Here is a 22,835-nt window from a genome sequence, read left to right as displayed (position 1 = left end):
ACCCAGACTCCAGCCAGAGTATCTGTAGCTCCACCAGCTCGGAGGGACTCCGGACATGGCGTCCACCCGGAGCTCCCTCCAGCACGTCCGGACGTCCACACCACGCGGCAGTCCATGCATCGATTGGCAGTCCTTGGAATTCTTGCATAACGTCTATATCGGGAGTTTTCCGACCTGCGCTTTGATCAAAAATTGCAAGGCCGCGTCGCGCGGCCAGTGCCACGAGTTCGTCGAGCTGCCAGCTTGCCAGACTTAAGACCCTGGCTGGTCGCATTTCCCCAGCACTGCATTGTTTGTTTTTTTAATCGATATCGCATCATGTCCTTCGCTACATACCCCGACCTCAAAGACAAGGTCGCCCTCGTCATGGGCGTTGGCCAGGCTCGCATCCCCGGCTCAGACACATGGGGCAACGGTGCTGCCATGGCGCGACTCCTCGCCTACAGCGGCGCAAAGGTTGTCGGCTGCGACCTCTCCCTCCCGGCGGCGGAGTATACAGCGAGTCGAATTCGAGAGGAGGGCGGGGTCTGCGATGTCATGCAGGCGGACGTCACCTCATCCAGCGACGTGCAGAAGGTCGCCGACGCTGTCGTGGCGCAGTATGGGCGAATCGATATCCTGATTAACAACGTCGGGGCCACTGCGACGGGCGATCCGGCGACGATGCCCGAGGAGCTGTGGGAGAAGCAGCTGCAGATTAATCTTACGAGTGTCTATCTGGCCTGCCATGTTGTGCTGCCGATTATGGAGAAGCAGGGGTCTGGGGTTGTCATTAACAACGCGTCTATCGCGGGCATGCGGTATATTGGAAAGCCGCAGGTTGCGTATTCGTCTGCAAAGGCTGCAGTGATTCATTTTACAAAGGTCACTGCGGTCATGTATGCGCCCAAGGGCGTGCGGTTGAACTCGATCGCTCCGGGGCTCATGTACACGCCGCTGGTCGAGAGCCTGAAGACGAGCGGGCAAGAGGAGGCTTACAACAGGATCATGCAGCAGCCCATTCCGATGGGCAGGATGGGCGATGCCATCGACGTTGCCAATGCGACTGCATTCCTGGCCAGTGATGCGGCCAAGTATATTACGGGGCACAACCTGGTCATCGATGGGGGGTTTACCAGCAGTGCTGTGTCGGTGTTGTGATGCTATGAGCGATGATTTTATTTCTGCATAGACTAATTATCGATACCATTACTTATTCCTCTGTGATGTCCACCTGCTTTTTATCTACGTGTTATGTTAGCGTGTGCAGGAGAATATTGTGCAAGAGAACATTGACAGCTGCAACTCACCAAAGGCAACATGGTCCTTGATATTAATAGCGGCTTCATATGGCTCTTTATAATACCAAACAGCATTCTGGTTTGTTTTTCCTGATATACATTAGCTGGGTCTTCATTATATGGCTGTGCTGCCTACCGTCGACAACTATGCTCCAGTACGAAGCGTAGCCTTTCCATGGGCAAAAGGTAGATAGATCAGAGGATTCGAGGACATCCTTATTCTTGATGGAAGACTCTGGGAACTGTATCAAATCAGCAGAGCCTAGTCGAGAGTGATGGACATACGTAGATATTGCCCTCTACAAACTCCCACGAGTCCGTCTCTGCGATGACATGACCGCCCACTTTTGCTACAGCATGAGGCATCTTGTTGGATTACTTCTTTACCGTAATTTGTATAGACTCAGATATACTGATCAGAATATCCCACTGGACCCCGCGGGGTTATATACGAGCAGATGCGGGGAGACGATTACTAATTCTAACCAGAAGGCGTCATAAGCTGACAATTATTGAGAGTTGATGTACTTCTATAAATACATCTTACTTTATCTCAGACGATGCCGGTATCGATCCCCGGATGCAGACAATGGACTGATCTTTGGATGACAGGTCAGGCAGTAAGGATCGTATTGATATTATGACAGGAGCATCCCCCGTAAGTCGAGAGCAGAGAATGATGACGGTGGTCTTCGGAGCCCGACGCAAGGGCAGGGATACTGCAGCAAGGAGATCGAGACAGGGTCCACGGTCTGACCGGCTCTTATCATCACGACGACAGACTGCGTCTGGATGCTCCGAGCCCATATTCAACCATCCACCACGTTCTCACGTAGACACGCAACCGCAACTTATAGGATCTTACTCGCCTAAATATGAAGGTTATCATCGTGGGAGCTGGAATCGCTGGTCTTGCTGCCGGAATTGGTCTCCGCCGCAAGGGCCACGACGTCAAGGTGCGCGGCTATTTCATAACTCAGACACTGCTGGGGATAACGCTTGACAGATATTCGAACGCTCGAGTTTGCTCCGCGAGGTTGGAGCAGCCATAAATGTCTGCCCTAATGCATCCCTGGTCCTTGCGCAGTGGGATTTCGATGTGGAGAGAGCGCGCATGGTAGAGGCACGCCGGCATATGTTCATCTCAGGCACCTCACTCGACACTCTAGCCGGAGTGCATTATCCCGACTTTACTGAATTGTACGGTGGTCCGTGGCTTCTGGCGCATCGAGTCGACCTGCATTCGGAGCTGCGACGCGTGGCGACTGATCCTAAAGGACTGGGGAAGCCTGTGGATATTATCCTCCGAGCAGAGGTTGTTGACTACGATAGCGAGAACGGGTCTATTACCCTCGCGAATGGCTTGATTCATCATGCCGATCTAATTGTGGCTGCAGACGGTGTACATTCCTCTGCTCTCCGTCATGTTACCGGCCAGGAGACTCCTGTCATGGCTACAGGCTGGGCTGTCTTTCGGTTCTTGTTAACTGTTGAAGAGCTGCGATCAGATCCTGAAATAGCCCCCCTGCTTGAAGACGGTGCTACCAAGATTGAGGACGGTCTGATGAAGTTATTCACCGTCGAGGGACACATGAGGCGCCTGGTTTGGTATCCTTGTGCTGAGTAGGTCATCCGCATATTATTTTTGGCGAATTCTGACGATTAACAGTAACACTATCCAAAACTTCGTCGCTGTGCACGAAGACAGAGAGACAGGAGACCATGAACGCGAAGGTAAACGTTTCTGTTTTTTTTTTTTTTAGTTGCTAAACTAACAATGACCAGATTGGCATCGCTCTGCCAGCCTGGAGGACGTGCTCTCCTACTTTGGCGACTTTCATCCTGATGTTATAAAGATTATCAGGTAACCTACTCATATTTGCCTCTAGACATGGCTAAACAAGCGCAGAAAAGCAACGACCATCACGCGGTGGCCACTGTTGTACCGCGATCCTATTCCCACATTAAGCAAGGGCCGCTTGCTGCTCATCGGCGATGCAGCGCATCCTATGCTTCCCCGTATGTCCAAGGCATAAAGCTAGCAATATAATATACTGACCCAGTCAGATCAAGGCCAAGGGGGAGCTCAAGCAATCGAGGATGCGGCGGCACTAGGCGAGGTATTCGCAGATCTCCAGACCAATCCGCCCAGAGATGAAATACGCAGGAGGCTTGAACTATTCGAGAAAATACGCATTAAGAGAGTCTCGGCAATGCAAATTCTGTCACTCGCTGGACAGGATCAGGCATTCAGGGTACGTGAACGCGCGCAGCAGTATATGCCCGACGGTGTTAGTGTGCCAACAAACCAGCCGGAGTTCTGGGAGCATAATTTTGGCTACGATGTGATTGAGGATAGCAAGCGACAGTTGCAGTCTTATTTGAAAGACAAGTCCAATGGTGCTTCGTTATAAGCATGGATTTTTGCAGTATAAGTATGGTTTACGCTCTTATACTTGCACTCCAATCTGTATCAACAACGTCAAACACACCACATCTAACCAATCGTTTTTCAGAACTGGACTATGCTTAATTAAAAGTTCACCTTTGAACATAACTATTCAAGACCATCATTGTGCCAGAGTCGCAGGCACATGAACCCTAGAGTATCAACACACTCGGTCATCTTATCAGACGCGAAGTAACTGCGCAGGAAGATATAACACGAAGTCACCCGGTACTCGGGGTGAGATTCCCAGTAGCCCATGCTATCAGTAGATGAAATATCCAGCTGCTCGTGCTTGGACAATGGACGCGATAGTTTCATGCTCCGACCTACCAGGGGCGTTTGTGTGTCCTGGCCGTAAGGTTGTCTCAAGGGGTCAAAGGTTGTTATAACGTTAGTGCCTGTACATCCGGTGCTCTCCCATACGGTTATGGAGAGTGGTTCATACTGTAGATTGCTATCAGATCTCATCCAGAAATTCTAGTATGTACTTACGGGATCTGAGGTAGGAGAAGCCACGGCTCCTAGAAGGAAAACAATCCACAACATCGTGGAAGACCAGCTTCGTGTAACCATTGTGAGAGATAGATTGTGCCAAATAAATTGAAATGAGTTTTAATGAAGGGGTGAATGACAGATATACAGAATGGCAACAAAGAATCCGGTTGCCAAGTCAAGGACGGCTTGAATGAAGCTATAAAGGATGTGATATAAAGAGAACGTTATATCTGAAATAGATATAAAGCATTCCATATTTAATATCTTGGCCCCGTACCACCAAACTACTTCTATAGCCACTTTCATATATATAACAAAAGGTTGTAATCTAGTTCAGTGTGAATGAAACGAGCGAGACTCCCTCATGCACACGGAGGATACTATCGCCAACAACCTCCACATCAGCAGACTCAATACGCTTATTCACCACCTTGATCTGCATGGGTGTAGCAATGATGCCCTGTATAACCTCAGCAGTGGTTCCTTCATCTGTGTCGCGGACTCTCAGCGCCAGCTTCACCTCTCCAGAGCTCTCGAAGTCTGCAATGCGAGCTGTCGTGTCCATTCCCTGCACCCAGTTCACCAGGAGTATCACGTCCTTGCTCCAGTCGTAGACCACGCCGCCCAAGTCCGTGCTTAAGCTGCGGAATATAGCACGGCCCGGACGCAGGAGTACGGGCAGAGAGAAGAAATCGTGCTTCTCGGTCAAATAGCCACCACCAGTGCGCATCTTTTCGTCTAGGATACCATACCAATCTCCCTTGGGGAGGTAGTATTGGATATCGCCCTCCGCATTGAACACCGGTGCAACCAGCAGGCTATCGCCCAAGAAATACTGCATATCCTGATACCAGGCTATGGGGTCGTCGGGGTACTCCATGAATAGTGCACGCAGCATGGGGACTCCAGTTTTGTGTGTTTCAATAGCGCTGTAGTAGAGATATGGCATGAGCGAGTGCTTAGCGTGTACGAAGTGCTTCAAGGCTCTGTCCGCTTCACCAGACTCGTCAATCAACCAAGGGACCTATTTCCCAGTCAGCGTTTTTCCGAGATTTCGGATGTTTATCTTACTCGAAAGCTACCACTGCCATGTAGCCGGGAATGGCTGGAGAATAGCCCAAATGCAATCCACCGCTTGAACAGAGCAGGATCAGGCTTGCCCTCAAACCCACCGATGTCATGAGCCCAGTAGCCAAAGCCAGAAAGTGCCAGACTCATTCCACCGCGAAGGGTTTCGGCCATGGCCTCGAACGTGCTGTAGGGATCGCCGCCCCAGTGCACCGGGAATCGCTGGCAACCGGCTGTTGCAGAGCGAGCAAAGAGAGCTGCTTTGTTCGCACCGAAATTCCGCTCCAGGACTTCGAAGGTGACCCTGTTGTAGAGGAAGGAGTAGTAGTTGTGCATCTTCTCGGGACTAGAACCGTCAAAGTATACAACGTCGCCTGTAGGGATGCGCTCGCCAAAGTCGGTCTGTCAGTTTGATTAGAGACATTATTTAATACTAATGAAGGTAGGTTACCTTGAAAGAGTCGACGCCTATATCAATCAGTGCTTGAAGCTTGCCCTGATACCAGTCACAGGCTTCTGGGTTGGTGAAATCAATAAACCCCATGCCGGCTTGCTGGTCTCCAGTGTAAGCGCTATATAAGATTTAACAGAGTAGATTCTTACCCAAAAGTCGTATTGCCACACGCTGCCGTCTCTTCTCTTGAGGAAATAGCCCTTATCTGCAGCCTCCTCGAATATAGAGCTCTCTTGCGCAATGTAGGAATTGATCCATACACAAATCTACATTCGGTCAGTGCTGATGAAGTATTCAGGCAATAACCACGTACGTGTATTCCACGGTTCTTAATGCGTTCCAGCTGCCCCTTTGCATCCGGAAAGTAGTCTATGTCAAACTCATAATCACACCACTTGAACCCGGGCATCCAGAAACAGTCGAAATGGAACGCGCTAACAGGAATTCCACGCTCTGCCATCCCATCTAGAAAGGATGTGACAGTAGCTTCGTCATACTCGGTTGTGAAGCTGGTGCTCAGCCAGAGCCCGAACGTCCACGCAGGAGGGAGTGCCGGCTTGCCTGTAATGGTCGTATATCGCTCTACAATAGACTTTGGGTCTGGACCGTAGATCAGATACATTGCGAGAGACTCTCCAGGGACAGATATGTTGACTCGCGTTGTCCGCTCAGACTGGATCTCCAAAGAGATGAAGTTCGACGTAGGGATGAAGACGCCGTATCCAGCAGAGGTGACGAAGAAGGGGATGTTCTTGTATGTCAGTTCTGAGCCAGTGCCGCCGTCTTCGTTCCAGATTTCAATGCTCTATGGGAATTAGCTGAATATAGAAGTGCGGTTAACAATGCCTACTTGTCCATTCTTGACGAAAGGCCCGAAGCGCTCGCCTAGACCGTAGACCTTGTCACCAACCCCGAGCTGCAGCTGGTAAGTCACCCATCTCTGGCCCTTGTTGGGGTCAAGATAGCTTGCTCTAGGGTGCAGTGCTGTTGTTCCCTGCTTGACATAGCCAATTGAGCGCCAGCCCAGCTTGGTGAGGAGCCTACCATTTGCATGGAAGCTGACATCGAACGACTTTGGGCGGGTATCCACAGACGCAGAAAGACTGCCTTCTTCCAGGCTCAGGCCCTCTGCCGATTTGCTGGTGTGGACAGCAGATGTACGGCCTGGCTTTCCTCCAGGAAACAGCTCAAAGTGCGGTCCTTGGGTGACGCTTTTCTGTCTCGTCCAATGGGCAGAGGACAGATAGAGGACACGGTCGACTGGAGAGCTCAGGGAATGGGTCAAAGTCGGGTTGTTCAGTGTATCCCCGCGGTGGTTAATTGGTTTAGAGGACTGCCCTGGTCAGTTCATGCGCTATATGAATCGGTTTATGCCTGTTCATACTGTGACAAAATGCAGTTCCTCGCTGCGAGTTTCAGCGACAACCGTCTCAACAGCCCAGTCGATGAGAGTGTCTGGCGCTGGATGCCAGCAGCCATGCGAGAACTTTACCATATTGCGAACTTTGACTTAACGGCGAGACAGTGAACGTGAATCTATACGTCGACGGTGATCTTAATGTATGCCGAGGACATCGCCGGCTTTCGGCTACCAGACCACCAGATATTGGACATGACGAGTCATTTTAGGCGACGGATATTTTTATCAGACAGCTCTTTAGCCGACTATCCAGTCAAGAATGAGCTTACTTGTGCTTGACTCCAACATTTGGTCCTTCGCGTCTGGGCGGACCGAATACCAAGACCCCGCGTGGGGTCCTGGCCTTGGATCTGGGGTGCAGATATCGTATCACTGCCTCCATCGCACAGTCTCTGATCTCTCAGTCTGGAAGCATTCCGAACTGTCTTGCTGGATCTGATCGGATGACTCCAACTGGCCTTGGATTTAGCCTGCACTCGCCGGCGAATCCTTACGAGGGCAAGTTAATGTCAGGAGAAGCTTTGGTATTCGTGCCGGTTATTTAAATAGATATATAATATCTTATATCCCATATCCCGTCAAATGCAGCGTCATCTTTTTCTTTTTATCAGCACTTGAGGCTGTCAGTTAGCTATGACGGCGCATCTAAGCATCAACGCCTACACATGGGCCTGCGGTCTTTTCGCTGCGGTAGACATCCTTAATACTTGAAGCTTTACACAGTTGGACTTTATGATGCTAATTGCATGGTATGTGTAGGTTGGCTCCCTATTGTACGGTATCGACTCGGGCATTGTATCGACGGTCATCGCGCAGCCAGAGTTCTTGGATTATTTTGCGCCATTTACGCGTCAGTTCGCCTGTATCACTCTGCCGTCATGTCTAACAGCCTTTAGCAAGCATTAAAGGAGCCGTCGTGAGCACTTTTGGAGCAGGCACTGTCTTCGGCGTGTTCTTCGCCGGCTGGAGTGCGGATGCCCTGGGACGAAAGAAAACCATCGCGATCGGGGCGGTGATTGCGCTGATTGCTGGAATAATTCAGGCCGCCACCGTCCACGTCGGTATGCTGATCGCCGGACGGATTGTGGGCGGGTTCGCTGTTGGCATAATGAGTGCGTGTGTCGCTGGTGGCATAGTAGCAGTAACTGATCAGTGCAGACATGACGATTCCAATCTACAACTCGGAGATCGCGCCGTCACATAAACGCGGTCTGATTGCTGGTCTGCATGCGCAGTTTGTCGGATTTGGATTTGCTGTGGCAAATGTATGTCCCTGCTGCTTTCTACTTGGTGGTGTATCTGACTCTGGTAGTGGGTAGGGTTTGGCTGCTCGTATGCAACCGGCGAATTTCAATGGCGGTTTCCTCTTGCTTTCCGTACGGTTCTAGCCAGTATGCTATACGATAGAGCTAATTGGCTTCAGAATGTCTTCCGGCCCTGATCATCCTCGTGGGTATTTTCTGGTTGCCATATTCGCCCCGCTGGCTGCTCGAGCAAGATCGCGACGATGAGGCCCTCGCAGTCATCAAACGCCTCCATGGCAACAAACATGAAGATGACTCGTCAGTACGAGCAGAGTTCCATCAGATGCGAGAGCAATTACACTTCGAAAAGGCCCAATACGTTGCTGGGTGGGCAGACCTCTTCAACCGGCCCAGCAACCGAAAGCGCCTGGTCCTCGCTGTCCTCGTTCAGGCGTTCACGCAGCTATCGGGAATCAACGTGATAAACTACTATCAGACAGACCTTTATAAGGGACTGGGGATGGAGGGACACAATGTCACAATGCTTGCGGGGTATCTATGTCTCTACTTTCTTGAGTTCGGTGCACTGACAGTCGCAGTATTTACGGCCTTGTCGGACCACTGGCGAACTTGGTCTGTCTGTATTATGTTGACACTTGGGGTCGCAAGAAGACCCTTTGGATTACAGGAATAGTTATGTCGCTGGACATGGCTCTCGTCATGGGTCTCTCAGGCGGTTTCGTGGGTAGCGATAACATGGTTGCCAAAGGGTTCACCATTGCGTTCATCTTCTGCTTCTCAATGATGTATGCATAAATTCAATTGCAGCTGTTGCAGGAGCTGACTATTTGCAGATACTCCCTGGGATACAACTCGATCCACTACATCTATGTCCCCGAAATCATGTCGATGGCCATCCGGGCAAAGGGCTCGTCCATTTCGGTCGTCTGTAACGTCCTCATCAACATCATCTTTAACCAGGTCTCTCCGGTTGCGTTTGATAATGTCGGATATAAATATTATGCACTGTTTTTATGTACGAATATTGTCGGGGCCATCACGGTGTTCTTTTACTTCCCGGAGACCAAGGGCAAGACGTTGGAGGAGATCGGCGAGATCTTTGGAGAGGACGTCGTGGTCGCTGATCTCCAGCAAATGCGCGAGAAGATCCAGGCTACTGGGACGGTCGAGCGAGGGGACCAAGTGGAGGAGCAAGTGGAGGAGCAGGTGGAGGAGCGAAAGTGATGCTGCGACGTTGATGGACTGTGCCCTTGCAGTATGTAAACGAACCATTCAGGCAGGCGAACACGCGAACCCACAAATCCCGCAGGGAAATCACATCATTCAATAATAATACACATGTTCGATCTGAGTCATGCTTTAATTTTGATCTCGCTGGTAACGAATGGGTCGCCCGGCCAGGGACAGGGCACGAGTGGCGGCCCCTGAACGTGCCAGCATAGCCACGCTCACTGCGCTATTTCTGGGTGTGAAACTGCAGCGGCAGTGACAGGTCATAACCGCTGATGCCGCATGAATTGTTGAAATCAAGCTCGTGCTCGTGTCGATCATTCGGTTGAGGGCGGGCATCAAACGGGATAGGGCTGCCATCGCGACATCTCGCCGGCGATGAGATCTTCTCTGTTCGCGCAGGGTCCAACTTTGGGATTGTCATTTCTCGGCTCGAGCCCTTGACAGGCGGGCACCCCCGATGCCGTTTTCTGGCTGCGATCTACTACGGGGCTGATGTGGATAGGGGTATCAGCTCGACCACAAACGATGGAGGATATCTCCACCTTAATGGTCTTAACACCGCAACATCCTGATTTCTCTGTCTATTTGGAACCAGAGCACTGGGATCGCACTCGCAATCTCACGCCGCGGCAATCCGAGGAGGAAGAAAAAGCAAGCAAGCGCCGGTAGTGGAGCTGTTGACGGGCTATCACAGCTGCCGCTGATGGCGTAATAGCGCTCCAGATCGCACAATTGCTGCGAAGTACAATCCGATCTCTTTGCTTTTCTCTATCACTCGCGCCATCTCAGCCATTCTGTCACGATGTCTCTCGCCGGCTTGGTGCACTTTCTTGCCATAGATATGCGACATCTGCACGTCTCATGGATCTCGTCGGACCCTTGATCAGGGCACAGTATCCAAGATCTATCGGTCCCTGCCAAGGGACACCAAGCTCACGATGAAGCTTTCTGACCACCAGCTGCACCGGCTGTCCATTGCTGGGCGGACGGCCTCTTCCCTGTCGCTCCTGGGCGTGGCCACCATCTTCGTGACCTTTTGCTATTCTCCGAACTTCCGCAGTCCGACGCATCGGATCATGCTCATGAATGCATTTTACAATCTGTTCGACTTTATCGCCACGATGATATCCGTCAGCGGGCCAATTGCCGGCGACGAGTCGGGGTTGTGCCGCTTCCAGGCGTTCTGTCTGCAGATGTATGCTTCCTATAAGTATCCAGGTAGTCAAACCCTGGTCTAACAGAGCAGGTTCCCCGTTGCCGATGTCCTTTGGACGCTCGCCATGACCATCGACGTTGTGCTCGTCGTCTTCTACCACTACGAGCCCGAGGCACTTCGCAAGCTGGAGAAGAAATACTTTGCAGTCATTACGACATTGACCTTCATTCCGGCATTCGTGTTCCTCTTCGTGCGCAATGCAGAGAACGGCCCCTTGTACGGAGGCGTGACGGTTAGTAGTGGTTATCCTGCCTCAGTCTAGTGCTGATTGTTATTATAGTTCTGGTGCTCGATATCCCCCAAATGGGTGCTGTTTCGCATAATATTTTACTACGGGCCAATATGGTGGGCCTCTACACCAGTACAGCTAAAAAGCAAAAACTGACCGGACCAGGTTTATTATCATTCTTTCCTTCGTGCTGTATCTGTTCATCGCTCGCGAGATATTCAAGCTGAGGCATGAGTTGATGCTCACTCGCAACGACTGTCTGGCCCTGTCGTCCACAGCCTCTGCAAGCAATGGCTCTGTCGTGCGAACACAAGAGGATCATGATGGGAAGAGCTTTGAGAGTAAGATCACCCAAGTCGTGACTTAACACCGACTAACGGCATTCCAGCTCGTATAGTCCGTCGTCATCAATCGGGCGTATCTATGCGAAAGTTCCTCCTCATGCCCTTCCTCTTCTTCCTCGCGCTGTTAACGACCTGGGTCGCGGCAACAATCAATCGCATCTACGCATTCAGGTATCCGGGTCAGGAACCCTATGCACTTATGGTGAGCGTCGCTGCGCTTAATTCTCTACGAGGGTTCTGGAACGGTATCATTTTCGTCACACTGCGCTCCAAGGGGCGGAGATGATGTATAGCATGGTGGTTTATATTGGATATAATAAGGGTCGGCTGGATTCGGCTTGGATATGGTAGGAAAGGCGTTTGGGACTATTTAATAATGAATTATGGCTTATAACTTATAGTTCGGAAATACTATTCGGTCTAAATAAGTGGATAGACTTCTCACAATCTGTTACCTGTTCATACTAACCCGAAGCTACAATAGAGTCTCTCGCCTCCAGTAACTGCCTACCACTTAGGAATGTCTGTATAAACAACCGGGCCCTTCTCGCTCTCTTGCCCCAGTTCGTTGGATCGAGCGGCATCACTTTGACGGCCTTGTAGCAATACGGTACTGGGTCCTATGGTCCGAACGAACGACCGTTCTATTATTAATTCTCTATCTAGAAATACATGGTTTAATTTACAGCCAGCCCTTGGGTCCTCCCCACTTGCCACTCACCATCGACTCGTAGTAAACCCACGGGAAGAAGTGCTTCTTGAGCTGATAGAACTCCTTTCGCGGGATCGCCTGGTCGATTCCGAACCAGTTGCCGAATGTCTCCTTAGGGACCCCGCCGTACTTGAATTCTGCGAGGAGAACCTTGCCGTACTCTGTCGTGAGCGGGCATGAGGTATACCCATCGTACGCAGCATCGGGCTCCTTGCCGTCGATCGAGCGGAGCAAGTTCTGGACGAGAACGGGCGCCTCAGCCGTGACTGCGGCGGCCGTCTTGGAGGTAGGGAGACTAGATGCATCGCCAGCGGACCAGACATTGCTGTACTTCTTGTGGCGGGTAGTAGCGTCGTCAACGTCGACATAGCCGGCCGAGTTGGCGAGGGTGCTGTTCTTGACAAACCCGTGGGGGCCCATCTTCGGTACAACATGCAGGAGGTCAAAGTCCCTAGTGACACTGGATTCTCCGTTTGGCCGAGCAAAGGTGGCCTTTTTGCCTTCGATGGAAATGAGGTCGTGTTGGAAGAGTCCTTCAACACCACGCTCCTTGCGTAGCTCCTCGAGCTTGGCACTGTACTTGGGGACACCGAACATGGTTGGGGTGCCAGTGGCGAACGAGATCTTGATGGGCGACGCAGCAGGGTTGCTGGGGTTGTACAGACCAGCCTTCTTCCAGTAGTCGAGGGCAAGCCACATGATCTTCTGGGGAGCACCAGCACACTTGATGACACCAGCGGGCTGGGTGAAGATGGCAGAGCCCTTCTGCAGCTTCTCAATCGAGGGGAAGACATTGGCACAGGTATCATATGAGTAGACGGTCGAGACTGAAGAGTCCGGGGCTGCCAGCGCCTCAGACAAGCCCTTGATGCTCCCAAAGTCGAGGGTGATACCAGGAGCCACAACGAGATGGTCGTAGTTGATCTTGTTGCTGTTGCCCAGCGTGATGTAGTTTTCCTCCGGAGAAAATGTGCCAACACTCTCGTTGTAGAACTTGAGCTTGGGGTCGATCAGGCCATGCAGCGGCTGGCGCAACTGCTCTCGGGTCTTCACACCACCACCGACCAGCGTCCAACCGGGCTGGTAGTGGTGCCAGATGGCAGGATCAACAACGGCAATGTCATCCTTGACAAAACGACCGGAGCGCAGCAGCTGGTGACTGATGGCCAGACCAGCAGTGCCTCCGCCAATGACCACGACTTTGTGGTTGCGCGCCGCAGAGGTAACGGGGGACGCTGTCGCGAAGCCCCGGCTAGCTGAGCGGGCAGCCTGAAGAGCAGATGCCAATTGAGGGCGCATCATTGTGATGGATGGTCGTGTACACCGTCTCCTTGCGGCGAGAAAAATTGATGCGTGATGCGAAATCGGGGATGCTGCAGTGGCGGGGAGAGATGCTGAGTCAGCGAATCGTCAGATCTGTTAGTAAGCGGACTCCGATCGCGGCAGGCACCCCGCAGTCACGGGACCTTCCCAAGGCGGAAGAAAGTCACATGACGCTATAAACAAATCGCCATTGTCTCTGGTTATTATCTTTATTGTCTTTATTTGAACTATGCAGAAACAGCTATTCAGACACTGTAACTAGGTCGTCCTCTGCGCGTCGGGTCCACTCCATCCAGCTCCCATCGTACAGTCTGCGCTCCATCTCATAGCCACTCAGCTGCAACGCCAGGTCCAACGCGGCCGCAGTCACTCCGGAATTACACGTTAGAATCACCGGTCGTTGCCCATCTACTCCTGCCGTCTGGAACCGAGCCTTCAGCTCCTCTGCCGGCAGTATAACCTTGTCCTCCCCGAGGATCGACGCTAGCGGGACGTTCAGCGCCGAAGGTATGTGACCGGACCGCAGGGATGGATTGAGCTCGGGTTCAGCTCCGGAGAACCGGCCGGGAATTCTCGCATCGATGATCTGGAATTCCTCCTGCGCCCTTTTTGAAAGAATGAGGTCATGCAGCTCGTCGTAGGATATTACCTCTCGTGGATCTCTCTCGTGAACGGGATAGTCCGGTTGAGAACGGGGCAGTACAGCCAATGTCCCCGTAGCAACAGGAAGGCCCTGGCTGAGGTAGCGAGGGAAGTTGTTTAGGACGTGAACGTCTCGCTGTCCAAAGTGACGACAGGCCCATGCCACGCGAGGCGAGGAGTAGAGTCCCACCTCCAGTGTATCGTAGACCACCAGGACATCGTCCGGACGAAGGCCCAGCTCAGTCATGCATTTAGCGAAATGTGAAGCTGAGGGAAGCATTTGCGGATAAGGAGATTCAATAGCTTTTATCTCGTCCATGTTGAAGAATCTAGTTACCGAGTTAATGCATTTACGTTGGTGCTGGAGGAATATATATTTACATCGACCCCGGTATGTGGTGATTCTGGTACGAGAGGAGATGGGAAGCTGAGCCAGCGGCGACCGGAATGATGCGCCGCGGCGACGAGCCTGCAAGAGCAGAGTGCAGCTCATCTGGCGAGACCAGCAGAGAAGGAAAGGGTGTCGCGGCGTCCATTGTGTGTGTTGTGTGGTGGTTGCAAATTCGGAATTTGATGTGGATTTGTCGGTATCGTTACGATACGGTACCGTACCAAGTCCAGCATGCAAGCAAGCAAGGAGGATAAATATGTAAGATAAAGCAAGGAGATAAATATTTGTCTCAGATTTGTATATAAAGCTCCTGTCCCTCCTAACAAGTCAGACTCGTTATCATCCTCTATTCTCATTCTCTTGTCCCAAGACACAAATCGCTGCTCAATGGCCCAGTACAATGCTGCGGCAAATTGGAAGGGCAGGCGATCCGCACATCTTCCCACAAATGGCGGCGAACCGATACGTGACGTTAACTGGCCTGGGGTGTATGTTGGCAACTCCTGTATTCCTAGCTAATTATGCCCTTTCGATCAAGCTCGTCCATGGAGCCGCCCGACCCGATAGTCACAGTACAGTAAAACCCAGGGCCAATTAGTTAAAATTGGCTGTGTCCCGCTCGCCGCTTGGATGGATCTTCATACTACAGGGCTGGGAACATTTTTGGCCTCCAAATACAAGAGTTTAACCTTTGTTATATTTAAACATCAATTCCACCAGCTCTCGTGCCAGTTCCGCCAGATGAGCTCGCTCTCAATCGCCCGTACAAACTCTACCGGTTCCGCCAGCGACTGCGCGGTCCCAGGCCTGGCTGGGTCAGGCCCGTTCCAGTCAAGGGCAACCTGGTGTTGAAGCTCAAAGGGAATGCCGAATATATCATCAAGTTGGGCCTCCGCTTGCAGGGGGACGTCCGCTGAGAAACTCTGCATTGACTCGAACGGTGGAAGGGGGAGATCAGGGCCGGGCTGGAGAGGAACTTGGCCATCACCTTGCCCATGAGTGTTGGACGAGCCAGGATCTGTCGCTGCCGGCTGCGGCCCCTGAAAGACCACCGTGAGGCCCTGCGCAGGGGCTTGACCGGAGTGAACTGCCCGTGAGACATCATTTAATGCCCCCAGAGCATTCGCAATTGGGACGAAGTCGGGCCGGACAGAAGCTATATCCGCCATGATTCCTACAAGAGCCTCCAAACTACAGATGTCGCTTTCACACTCGGCGAGGTCGGTCGACGAAAGGATATGGTAGTAGAGCGTGAAGAAAGCGCAGAACGGGTAGAATGAGATGAAGCTGGTTATGTTAAGTGCTATAAGCAAGAGAGCCGGTCTTGGGGATTATACACTTACTGCGTATTAAAACACCCTCCATATTCGGCGAGATCTTTCCCTGACCACTCGTGGACGATGCTGATGATTGCCCTGGCAGACTGGACTGCCTGCGGGTGTGTTGCCTGGTCTGCTTCCGTGACCTTGCGCCGCATAATGATGATGATGCTGTGGAAGGCAATGATAGTCTCAACATACATCCAGCATTCGAGCGGGCCTAGCCTGGATGACCTGGCCACCGTCAACAGATCCCAATCATTATGGAGCTCTATAAGCTGGTTACAGTAGTGATCTATCTGCCGGGAAAGTTCTCCTTGCGTGACGGTCTCGACAGTGTCGAAGTAGTCGTTAAGGATGAAGAGCACCCGCGACCACACGATGAAGAGCGCGCAGCCACTACGTTTTGGCTGCACAGTCGCCGGTGAGATGATAGCAGGCAGGCGGACTTGAGTTGGTGGACAGCGGAGGGCCCTGGGCTTGTCGTACCAGACCCGGAAAAGGAAATCGATTTCGGCCAAGAACCAGTGCAGTCGACGCTGGGTTTCTTTTGCAGTTTCTTCCTCGGGCGAGCAAGCTGGGCTTAGGTCTACATTGTGAATCCCCAGGAGATCGCCGAATCGACAGGCCTCGCGGTGGAACTGCCATGCTAGATGATAGTCAAAGTTGTTGATAGCCAGCCACGCCTGGATCGATCATTAGTAGGGGGTCTAGAGCCAGCCTGGATAAAACGAGCTTACAACCACAGAGGCAGCAAGGACGTCCAACTGCGTTCCTTTCGCGGACTCCAGCCATTTGGGCACCGACTGAAGGCAAAGGTAGTAGGTTCTTGTCCCCAGTCGTTTCTCGCCGTCGGTCCCGACACTCTGGCCGAAGTAGATGGCGCTGTAGTATATCACTCGCATTACGGGATCAACCTGAGCATATGGGGAATCGACTATATGGGGCATTGCTCTCAAGAACTCTGGATCAACGACCGCCGAGAATGAGTGGAACATGGAGATGTGCGGTAGGACCGTATCTAGAAAGGCTACGACCGTCAGCGGTGGCTGTGTTGTTTAGCGACAAACATACTGTCCATGTATCGTTTTACATCACCAAGCAGCAGATGGCCTCTGCGGCTGTCTACCACATCTCTGCCTGGTCGAGGGCTTGGAGCAGCCAGCTGGTCTAATGCCGTGTCCAGCCGTGTGATTGCATTAGTTACGGTGGACTGCGCCCAGGGCGACGGGGGCTTCGAGGCCAAGCGATTCTGGTTTGTGAGGCCTTCAATGCTGTCCTTCGCACCGCTGACCATTTTATATAAGAAAGCTGCCGCTGTCAGCGTCCGGCCGAAGAAATGGAACTGCACTCTGCATACTATCATGGCCCGGCCCCGGTTCGAGATTTGGTGGAGCGGTCTCACTGCCCTGTGTTGATGGCGAAGCTCTCTTCAGGCGCTCCTCCAAGGCCTCCAGCCGGTGGTCGAGACGGTGGATTTCGGTCCTCTGTCTAAGGTATAGGGTTAGACTGTGAATATGCTGGAGGAGGATACTCACCGCGACCCCCGGGCCTTCCGCTTCTCAGGATACAGGCACTGCACACCACTGGCCTGGCATCGTCTGCATTCTGGCTCCCCTCGATCGCATTTCAGCTGAAGTGTATCCGTAGTTAGTAGTCAAAATATCGTTGATCTAACGTCTAACGTGCAGACCTTTCGATCTCTGCACCTGGCGCACTATAATAGCGTTAGACCCGCCCGCTCATCTCACCATTACAGATATTACCGAGAGCTTTATGCGAAAAGAGGCCGCGTATGACTGCATTTCCGAGGCGAGAACCGGACTCGGGCTATTGAGTGATTGTGAAAGAGGGCATCGGACTGATATCAGGCCGCCTGTCCGCAAAGAGCAGTCTCGCGCCCAGAATACTCGGATTTTCGGGCTTTCGGATTACTGGACTTGGCACGAGAGATCTGAGCAAATTTTGATTTCATCGTAGTTTATTATTGGGCTACAAGGGGCTGGCTTTGGGAATGAAAGGAAGGCTGAGACTGTTCGGTGCGCGCGGGCCCCGGCCAGATTCTCGGCGTAACCAGAGCCACTCTCGCAATGCAATGCAGAGCTTGTTCGCGGACATTTAAGGCGCGAGGCACCGAGGCCGCGGGACCCGGCCGACACGGGAGCTGTATATAACAAAAGCGATGTTTTCGCAGCCTGTTGTGTCGCCATGTCCTCATCCTTAGCATGGCGTCCACTCCCACCACAGACGGCCGAGCCTTTAGCTCTGGTAGTCGCACTCGCGCCAACAGCTGCGACTCAGACTCTGAGGGAAGAGCGACTTTGACCGATAATCAAGCTCAAGGCGACCGCGAGGTAGCCAATTTGGCCCGCTCGCTGAGTGCACGCTCGAAACAGCCCCATCACCAGCCTCCCTTTGCAACAGACAAAGACGCCGTCCTGGACCCCCAGAACCCCAAATTCAACGCTAGAGAATGGGCAAAGGCCTTTTACGATGTTCGATACAGCTCAGATGACGCACCTCCACCGCGCGTTGCAGGCTTCGCGGTCAAGAACTTGAATGTGGTGGGCTATGGAAGTCCGGTCGACTACCAGATGAGTGTTGGAAACGCATTTCTGAAGCTGCCAACCCTCGCCCGACAGTGGCTTGGTGGGAAAAAGCAACGGATTGACATTCTTCAGGGCGTCGATGCGCTGCTGCTTCCAGGCGAGCAACTATGTGTTCTGGGGCCGCCCGGTTCTGGCTGTTCAACTCTGCTGAAGACGATTGCCCAGGAAACCCATGGCTTCGAGGTAGACCCGACATCGTACGTCAACTACCAGGGGATTACCCCAAAGCAGATGGCGGCGCACTTTCGTGGTGAGGCCATCTACACGGCCGAGGTGGATGCTCACTACCCCCAGCTGGCCGTCGGGGACACTCTGTATTTTGCAGCTCTCTCGCGCACGCCTCGCCAGATCCCCGGAGGCATGAGTCGGCAGGAATATGCATCACATCTACGGGACGTTATTATGGCTACGTTTGGCATCGGGCACACGATCAACACCAAAGTTGGCAATGACTTCGTCCGGGGCGTCAGCGGAGGAGAGAGGAAGCGAGTCACAATTGCAGAGGCGGCGCTCAGCTACGCCCCGCTGCAGTGCTGGGACAACAGCACTCGAGGGCTTGACAGTGCGAACGCTGTTGAGTTCTGCAGGACCCTGCGGACTCAAGGCGATGTCTTCGGGGTGACTTCCTGTGTCGCCATCTATCAAGCTCCCCAGGCGGCCTATGAGGTGAGCCCTACTGTTGGTCTTATAGTGTATACTGGGCATACTGACAAATTTAGATATTTGATAAAGTCACGGTCCTGTACGAAGGCAAGCAGATTTACTTTGGTCCTGCGCAGGCAGCCAAGGAGTACTTTATACAGCTGGGATTTATATGCCCCGAGGCCCAAACCACTCCGGACTTCCTCACCTCCATGTCCAGCCCCATAGAACGCATTATCCGACCGGGATTTGAGAATCTGGTGCCCAGGACGTCCGACGACTTTGCGAAACGGTGGAAAGAAAGTGCTGAGCGCCAGGCGCTGCTACGCGAAATCGAGCAGTACACCACCGAGCACCCCTTTAATGCAGGGGATCTTGACCTCTTCTCTTCCTCTCGACGCGCTGAAAAGTCAAAGAAACAGCGGACAAAGTCCCCATACACCTTGTCATACTGGGGACAGATCCGCCTCTGCCTGTGGAGAGACTTCCAACGGTTGAAGAACGACCCCAGCGTAACGCTGGCCATGCTCATTGGGAACTTCTTCGAGGCCCTGATTATCGCAAGCGTCTTCTATAACCTCCCCGGAGACACCTCGTCGTTCTTCTCTCGTGGGGCTCTTCTGTTCATGATGGTGCTCCTGAATGCCTTCTCTAGCATGCTCGAGATCCTCTCGCTGTACGAGAAGCGAACAATCGTCGAGAAGCACAACCGGTATGCCCTCTACCATCCGAGTGCTGAGGCCATCTCGTCGATGATCATGGACATGCCCTACAAGATCACAAACTCCCTGCTCACTAACCTGGTCCTCTACTTCATGGGCAATCTGCGACGCGAGCCAGGCGCATTCTTCTTTATGTTCCTGGTCTCCTTTTCCATGATGATGGGCATGTCCATGTTCTTCCGCTTCTTTGCCTCTTTGACAAAGTCCATTGAGCAGGCCCTAGCCCCCTCTTCGATCATACTGATGGGGCTGGTGCTATACACAGGATTTGCCATCCCGGTCAGCTACATGCGAGGTTGGGCCTCGTGGATCCGATGGCTGAATCCGGTGTCTTACGGCTTTGAAGCGGTCATGGTGAATGAATTCCACGACCGTCAGTTCCCCTGCGTCTCGTTTGTCCCCTCGGGTCCCGGCTACGAGAATGTCTCCCTCCAGGAGAAGGTGTGTTCGACGGTGGGCGCGATGCCAGGATCGGATGTAGTTCAGGGCACCGACTTTGTGCGCTCTTCGTATCAGTACGAGAACAGCCATCGCTGGCGCAACTTCGGAATCATCGTCGCTCTCGCTGTCTTCCTAGGGGTTTGTCACTTAATTGCGTCCGAAATAGTCTCTTCTCAACGGTCCAAGGGCGAGGTGCTCGTCTTTCGCCGTGGAAAGGCCCAGAAGGCTCGGACAAAACGGCATCAGAGTGACGAAGAGCAGGTGGCATCGTCTGTTCAAAACGAAAAGAGTGCTGGCGTGGAAGCTGGCACGGTAGCTGGGGTTGAGAAGCAATCTTCCATATTCCACTGGGAAGATGTTACCTACGACATCAAAATTAAAGGCGAACCAAGGCGTATCCTTGACCACGTTGATGGCTGGATTCGGCCAGGGACACTGACGGCTCTTATGGTATGGACATCCTGTTCGCGGCTATATTGCAGCCCACTGACATATAATATAGGGCGTTTCCGGCGCCGGAAAGACGACTCTGCTAGACGTCCTGGCAAGTCGCACGACAGTTGGTGTCGTTGGAGGCAACATGCTCGTTGACGGAAGACCGCGCGATGAGTCCTTCCAGCGGAAAACAGGCTATGTCCAGCAGCAGGATCTTCATCTCCATACTTCAACCGTACGCGAGGCGCTGGAGTTCAGTGCTATTCTCCGCCAGCCTCAGCAGTACAGCCGTGCTGAGAAACTGGCCTATGTTGAGACCGTCATTGACCTGTTGAACATGCGAGAGTACGCCGATGCCATAGTCGGCGTCCCTGGTGAGGGTCTTAATGTCGAGCAGCGAAAGCGGTTGACAATCGGTGTTGAACTGGCAGCTCGCCCGAAGCTATTGCTATTCCTTGATGAACCTACCTCTGGTTTAGACAGTCAAACTTCATGGTCAATCTGCAATCTCATGGAGACCCTGACCAAGAACGGACAGGCGATTCTCTGCACCATCCATCAGCCATCGGCCATGTTATTCCAACGCTTTGATAGACTCCTGCTGCTCGCAAAGGGTGGCAAAACTGTGTATTTTGGAGAGGTCGGCCAGGGAGCAGGCACACTGATGGACTACTTTGTCCGCAATGGTGGCTCTGCCTGCCCCCAAGGCGCGAACCCTGCAGAACACATGCTGGAGGTGATAGGCGCTGCACCGGGGGCCCAGACTGACATTGACTGGCCAGCTGTATGGAGGAGCAGCGCTGAGTATCAAGAGGTACAAAATGAGCTTGCAAAGCTAAGGGAGCTGGCCAGCAAGCCTTCACCGATCTCGGATCCAAACGACAAGTCCAGCTATGCTGAATTCGCAGCGCCCTTTTCTGAGCAGCTCGTCCAGGTTGGGCGTCGTGTGTTCCAGCAGTACTGGCGGAGTCCATCCTACATTTATTCAAAGGCCTTGCTGACGGTTGGCTGTGTAAGTGCTCGTCTGTCCAGTGCTTGAGTATAACTAATGCGGTTTCTACAGGCGCTCTTCATTGGGTTCTCCTTCTTCAAAGCAGACAATACTCGGCAGGGCCTCCAGAACCAAATGTTTGGTGTCTTTATATTCCTCTTCGTGGTCGTCCAGCTCATCCTGCAGATTGTCCCATCATTTGTTACGCAGCGAATGCTCTACGAATCGCGCGAGCGGCAGTCGAAGACTTATGCATGGCAGGCCTTCATTCTATCCAACATTGCCGTCGAGTTTGTTTGGAACACTGTATGTCTGTCTTTCTAAATTGCAAATCTTGTACTGACAGCTAGCATAGGTAATGGCGGTCTTCTGCTTTCTAGTTTGGTTCTACCCCGTGGGCCTGTACCAGAATGCGCAGTATACAGACACAGTGCATTACCGCAGCACTCTGACAATGCTCATCATATGGGCGGCTTTCCTTTTTGCCAGTTCATTTGCGCATATGTTGATCGCCGGCATGGACAGTGCGGAGATCGCATCGGCCCTGTCTAATATCCTGTTCATCATGATGTACGCTTTCTGCGGCATTCTCGCCGGTCCAGATGCCCTTCCTCGGTTTTGGATCTTCATGTACCGCGTCAACCCGATGACTTATCTGGTATCGTCCTTGCTGTCTGCGACTCTCGGAGATGCTCCCATGCACTGTGCCGATAACGAGGTCTTGTCTTTCTCGACCCCGTCTGGAATGACCTGCGGGGGGTATATGGAAAGCTACCGAGCTAACAATGGGGGATATGTGATCAATCCGGATGCCATCGGTGGTGAGGCGTGCAACTTCTGCGCTTTGGAGCGTACCAACGATTTTCTGAGCGGCGTGAGCATTGAATACGGCAATCGGTGGCGCGATTTTGGGCTCCTGTGGGTGTATATCATCTTCAACACGATTGCGGCTATTGCTTTCTACAAACTTTTCAGAGTTCCAAGGGCGAAAAAGGCAGAGTAGGGAATTCTATGGGATCACAATGTTTCATCCAGACTTTTCCGTCATCGGGTATGCTGTGTGGTATATAGTTAGATCTGGAAGGGACGTGCACATACACAGTCACTGTTAATACGCAAAGCAAATAGAGTTATAGATAGCCTTTTAATGGACAT

The 22,835-nt window shown here is 52.4% G+C and overlaps 11 protein-coding genes across 11 annotated transcripts; 5 read left to right on the top strand and 6 right to left on the bottom strand.

Moving 5' to 3' along the window:
- Positions 1 to 318: 318 nt before the first annotated feature.
- ASPVEDRAFT_88594 (SDR family NAD(P)-dependent oxidoreductase) lies at positions 319 to 1,140 on the top strand (the record flags this gene model as incomplete). Its single annotated transcript, XM_040818364.1, has 1 exon — positions 319 to 1,140. One exon carries the CDS (start codon positions 319 to 321, stop codon positions 1,138 to 1,140), a length of 822 nt encoding a protein of 273 aa, XP_040673102.1.
- A 52-nt stretch (positions 1,141 to 1,192) lies between these two features.
- Positions 1,193 to 1,646, bottom strand: ASPVEDRAFT_56749 (DUF427 domain-containing protein; the record flags this gene model as incomplete). The annotated part of the gene is made up of 4 exons (XM_040815247.1): positions 1,193 to 1,224; positions 1,290 to 1,370; positions 1,417 to 1,522; positions 1,566 to 1,646. 4 exons carry the CDS (start codon positions 1,644 to 1,646, stop codon positions 1,193 to 1,195), a joined length of 300 nt encoding a protein of 99 aa, XP_040673101.1.
- A 513-nt stretch (positions 1,647 to 2,159) lies between these two features.
- ASPVEDRAFT_46683 (putative salicylate hydroxylase) lies at positions 2,160 to 4,037 on the top strand. Its single transcript, XM_040813616.1, has 6 exons — positions 2,160 to 2,903; positions 2,950 to 3,014; positions 3,066 to 3,144; positions 3,190 to 3,299; positions 3,348 to 3,715; positions 3,797 to 4,037. Exons 1-5 carry the CDS (start codon positions 2,395 to 2,397, stop codon positions 3,692 to 3,694), a joined length of 1,110 nt encoding a protein of 369 aa, XP_040673100.1. The 5' UTR covers positions 2,160 to 2,394; the 3' UTR covers positions 3,695 to 3,715; positions 3,797 to 4,037.
- On the bottom strand, positions 3,838 to 4,302 carry ASPVEDRAFT_33563 (uncharacterized protein; the record flags this gene model as incomplete). Its single annotated transcript, XM_040810752.1, has 2 exons — positions 3,838 to 4,173; positions 4,222 to 4,302. The coding sequence occupies 2 exons, from the start codon at positions 4,300 to 4,302 to the stop codon at positions 3,838 to 3,840; spliced, it is 417 nt and encodes a 138-aa protein (XP_040673099.1).
- A 250-nt stretch (positions 4,303 to 4,552) lies between these two features.
- ASPVEDRAFT_142568 (uncharacterized protein) lies at positions 4,553 to 7,241 on the bottom strand (the record flags this gene model as incomplete). The annotated part of the gene is made up of 6 exons (XM_040807845.1): positions 4,553 to 5,248; positions 5,296 to 5,694; positions 5,744 to 5,864; positions 5,896 to 6,551; positions 6,597 to 6,932; positions 7,131 to 7,241. The coding sequence occupies 6 exons, from the start codon at positions 7,239 to 7,241 to the stop codon at positions 4,553 to 4,555; spliced, it is 2,319 nt and encodes a 772-aa protein (XP_040673098.1).
- Positions 7,242 to 7,799: 558 nt separating this feature from the next.
- Positions 7,800 to 9,655, top strand: ASPVEDRAFT_88589 (sugar porter family MFS transporter; the record flags this gene model as incomplete). The annotated part of the gene is made up of 8 exons (XM_040818363.1): positions 7,800 to 7,856; positions 7,926 to 8,016; positions 8,063 to 8,278; positions 8,325 to 8,431; positions 8,479 to 8,542; positions 8,590 to 8,962; positions 9,010 to 9,216; positions 9,265 to 9,655. The coding sequence occupies 8 exons, from the start codon at positions 7,800 to 7,802 to the stop codon at positions 9,653 to 9,655; spliced, it is 1,506 nt and encodes a 501-aa protein (XP_040673097.1).
- A 657-nt stretch (positions 9,656 to 10,312) lies between these two features.
- On the top strand, positions 10,313 to 12,050 carry gprI (putative cAMP receptor (Car4)). Its single transcript, XM_040811219.1, has 5 exons — positions 10,313 to 10,859; positions 10,911 to 11,112; positions 11,161 to 11,225; positions 11,275 to 11,450; positions 11,498 to 12,050. The coding sequence occupies exons 1-5, from the start codon at positions 10,603 to 10,605 to the stop codon at positions 11,737 to 11,739; spliced, it is 942 nt and encodes a 313-aa protein (XP_040673096.1). The 5' UTR covers positions 10,313 to 10,602; the 3' UTR covers positions 11,740 to 12,050.
- Positions 12,037 to 13,521, bottom strand: ASPVEDRAFT_46676 (FAD/NAD(P)-binding oxidoreductase). Its single transcript, XM_040813615.1, has one exon. It carries the CDS (start codon positions 13,465 to 13,467, stop codon positions 12,136 to 12,138), a length of 1,332 nt encoding a protein of 443 aa, XP_040673095.1. The 5' UTR covers positions 13,468 to 13,521; the 3' UTR covers positions 12,037 to 12,135.
- Positions 13,522 to 13,597: 76 nt separating this feature from the next.
- ASPVEDRAFT_46675 (sulfurtransferase) lies at positions 13,598 to 14,603 on the bottom strand. Its single transcript, XM_040813614.1, has 2 exons — positions 14,512 to 14,603; positions 13,598 to 14,459 (listed from the first exon to the last, which is right to left on the bottom strand). Exon 2 carries the CDS (start codon positions 14,447 to 14,449, stop codon positions 13,730 to 13,732), a length of 720 nt encoding a protein of 239 aa, XP_040673094.1. The 5' UTR covers positions 14,450 to 14,459; positions 14,512 to 14,603; the 3' UTR covers positions 13,598 to 13,729.
- A 625-nt stretch (positions 14,604 to 15,228) lies between these two features.
- ASPVEDRAFT_88585 (uncharacterized protein) lies at positions 15,229 to 17,645 on the bottom strand (the record flags this gene model as incomplete). Its single annotated transcript, XM_040818361.1, has 8 exons — positions 15,229 to 15,808; positions 15,865 to 16,526; positions 16,581 to 16,870; positions 16,915 to 17,151; positions 17,201 to 17,331; positions 17,379 to 17,473; positions 17,534 to 17,557; positions 17,607 to 17,645. The coding sequence occupies 8 exons, from the start codon at positions 17,643 to 17,645 to the stop codon at positions 15,229 to 15,231; spliced, it is 2,058 nt and encodes a 685-aa protein (XP_040673093.1).
- A 420-nt stretch (positions 17,646 to 18,065) lies between these two features.
- On the top strand, positions 18,066 to 22,683 carry ASPVEDRAFT_142616 (putative ABC multidrug transporter; the record flags this gene model as incomplete). Its single annotated transcript, XM_040807852.1, has 5 exons — positions 18,066 to 19,115; positions 19,169 to 20,704; positions 20,757 to 21,701; positions 21,753 to 21,986; positions 22,036 to 22,683. The coding sequence occupies 5 exons, from the start codon at positions 18,066 to 18,068 to the stop codon at positions 22,681 to 22,683; spliced, it is 4,413 nt and encodes a 1,470-aa protein (XP_040673092.1).
- Between the last annotated feature and the right edge of the window lie 152 nt (positions 22,684 to 22,835).

Source organism: Aspergillus versicolor, assembly GCF_001890125.1.
Source record: "Aspergillus versicolor CBS 583.65 unplaced genomic scaffold ASPVEscaffold_13, whole genome shotgun sequence".
Lineage (NCBI taxonomy): Eukaryota > Fungi > Ascomycota > Eurotiomycetes > Eurotiales > Aspergillaceae > Aspergillus > Aspergillus versicolor.
This window is presented reverse-complemented; position numbering and strand designations above follow the sequence as displayed.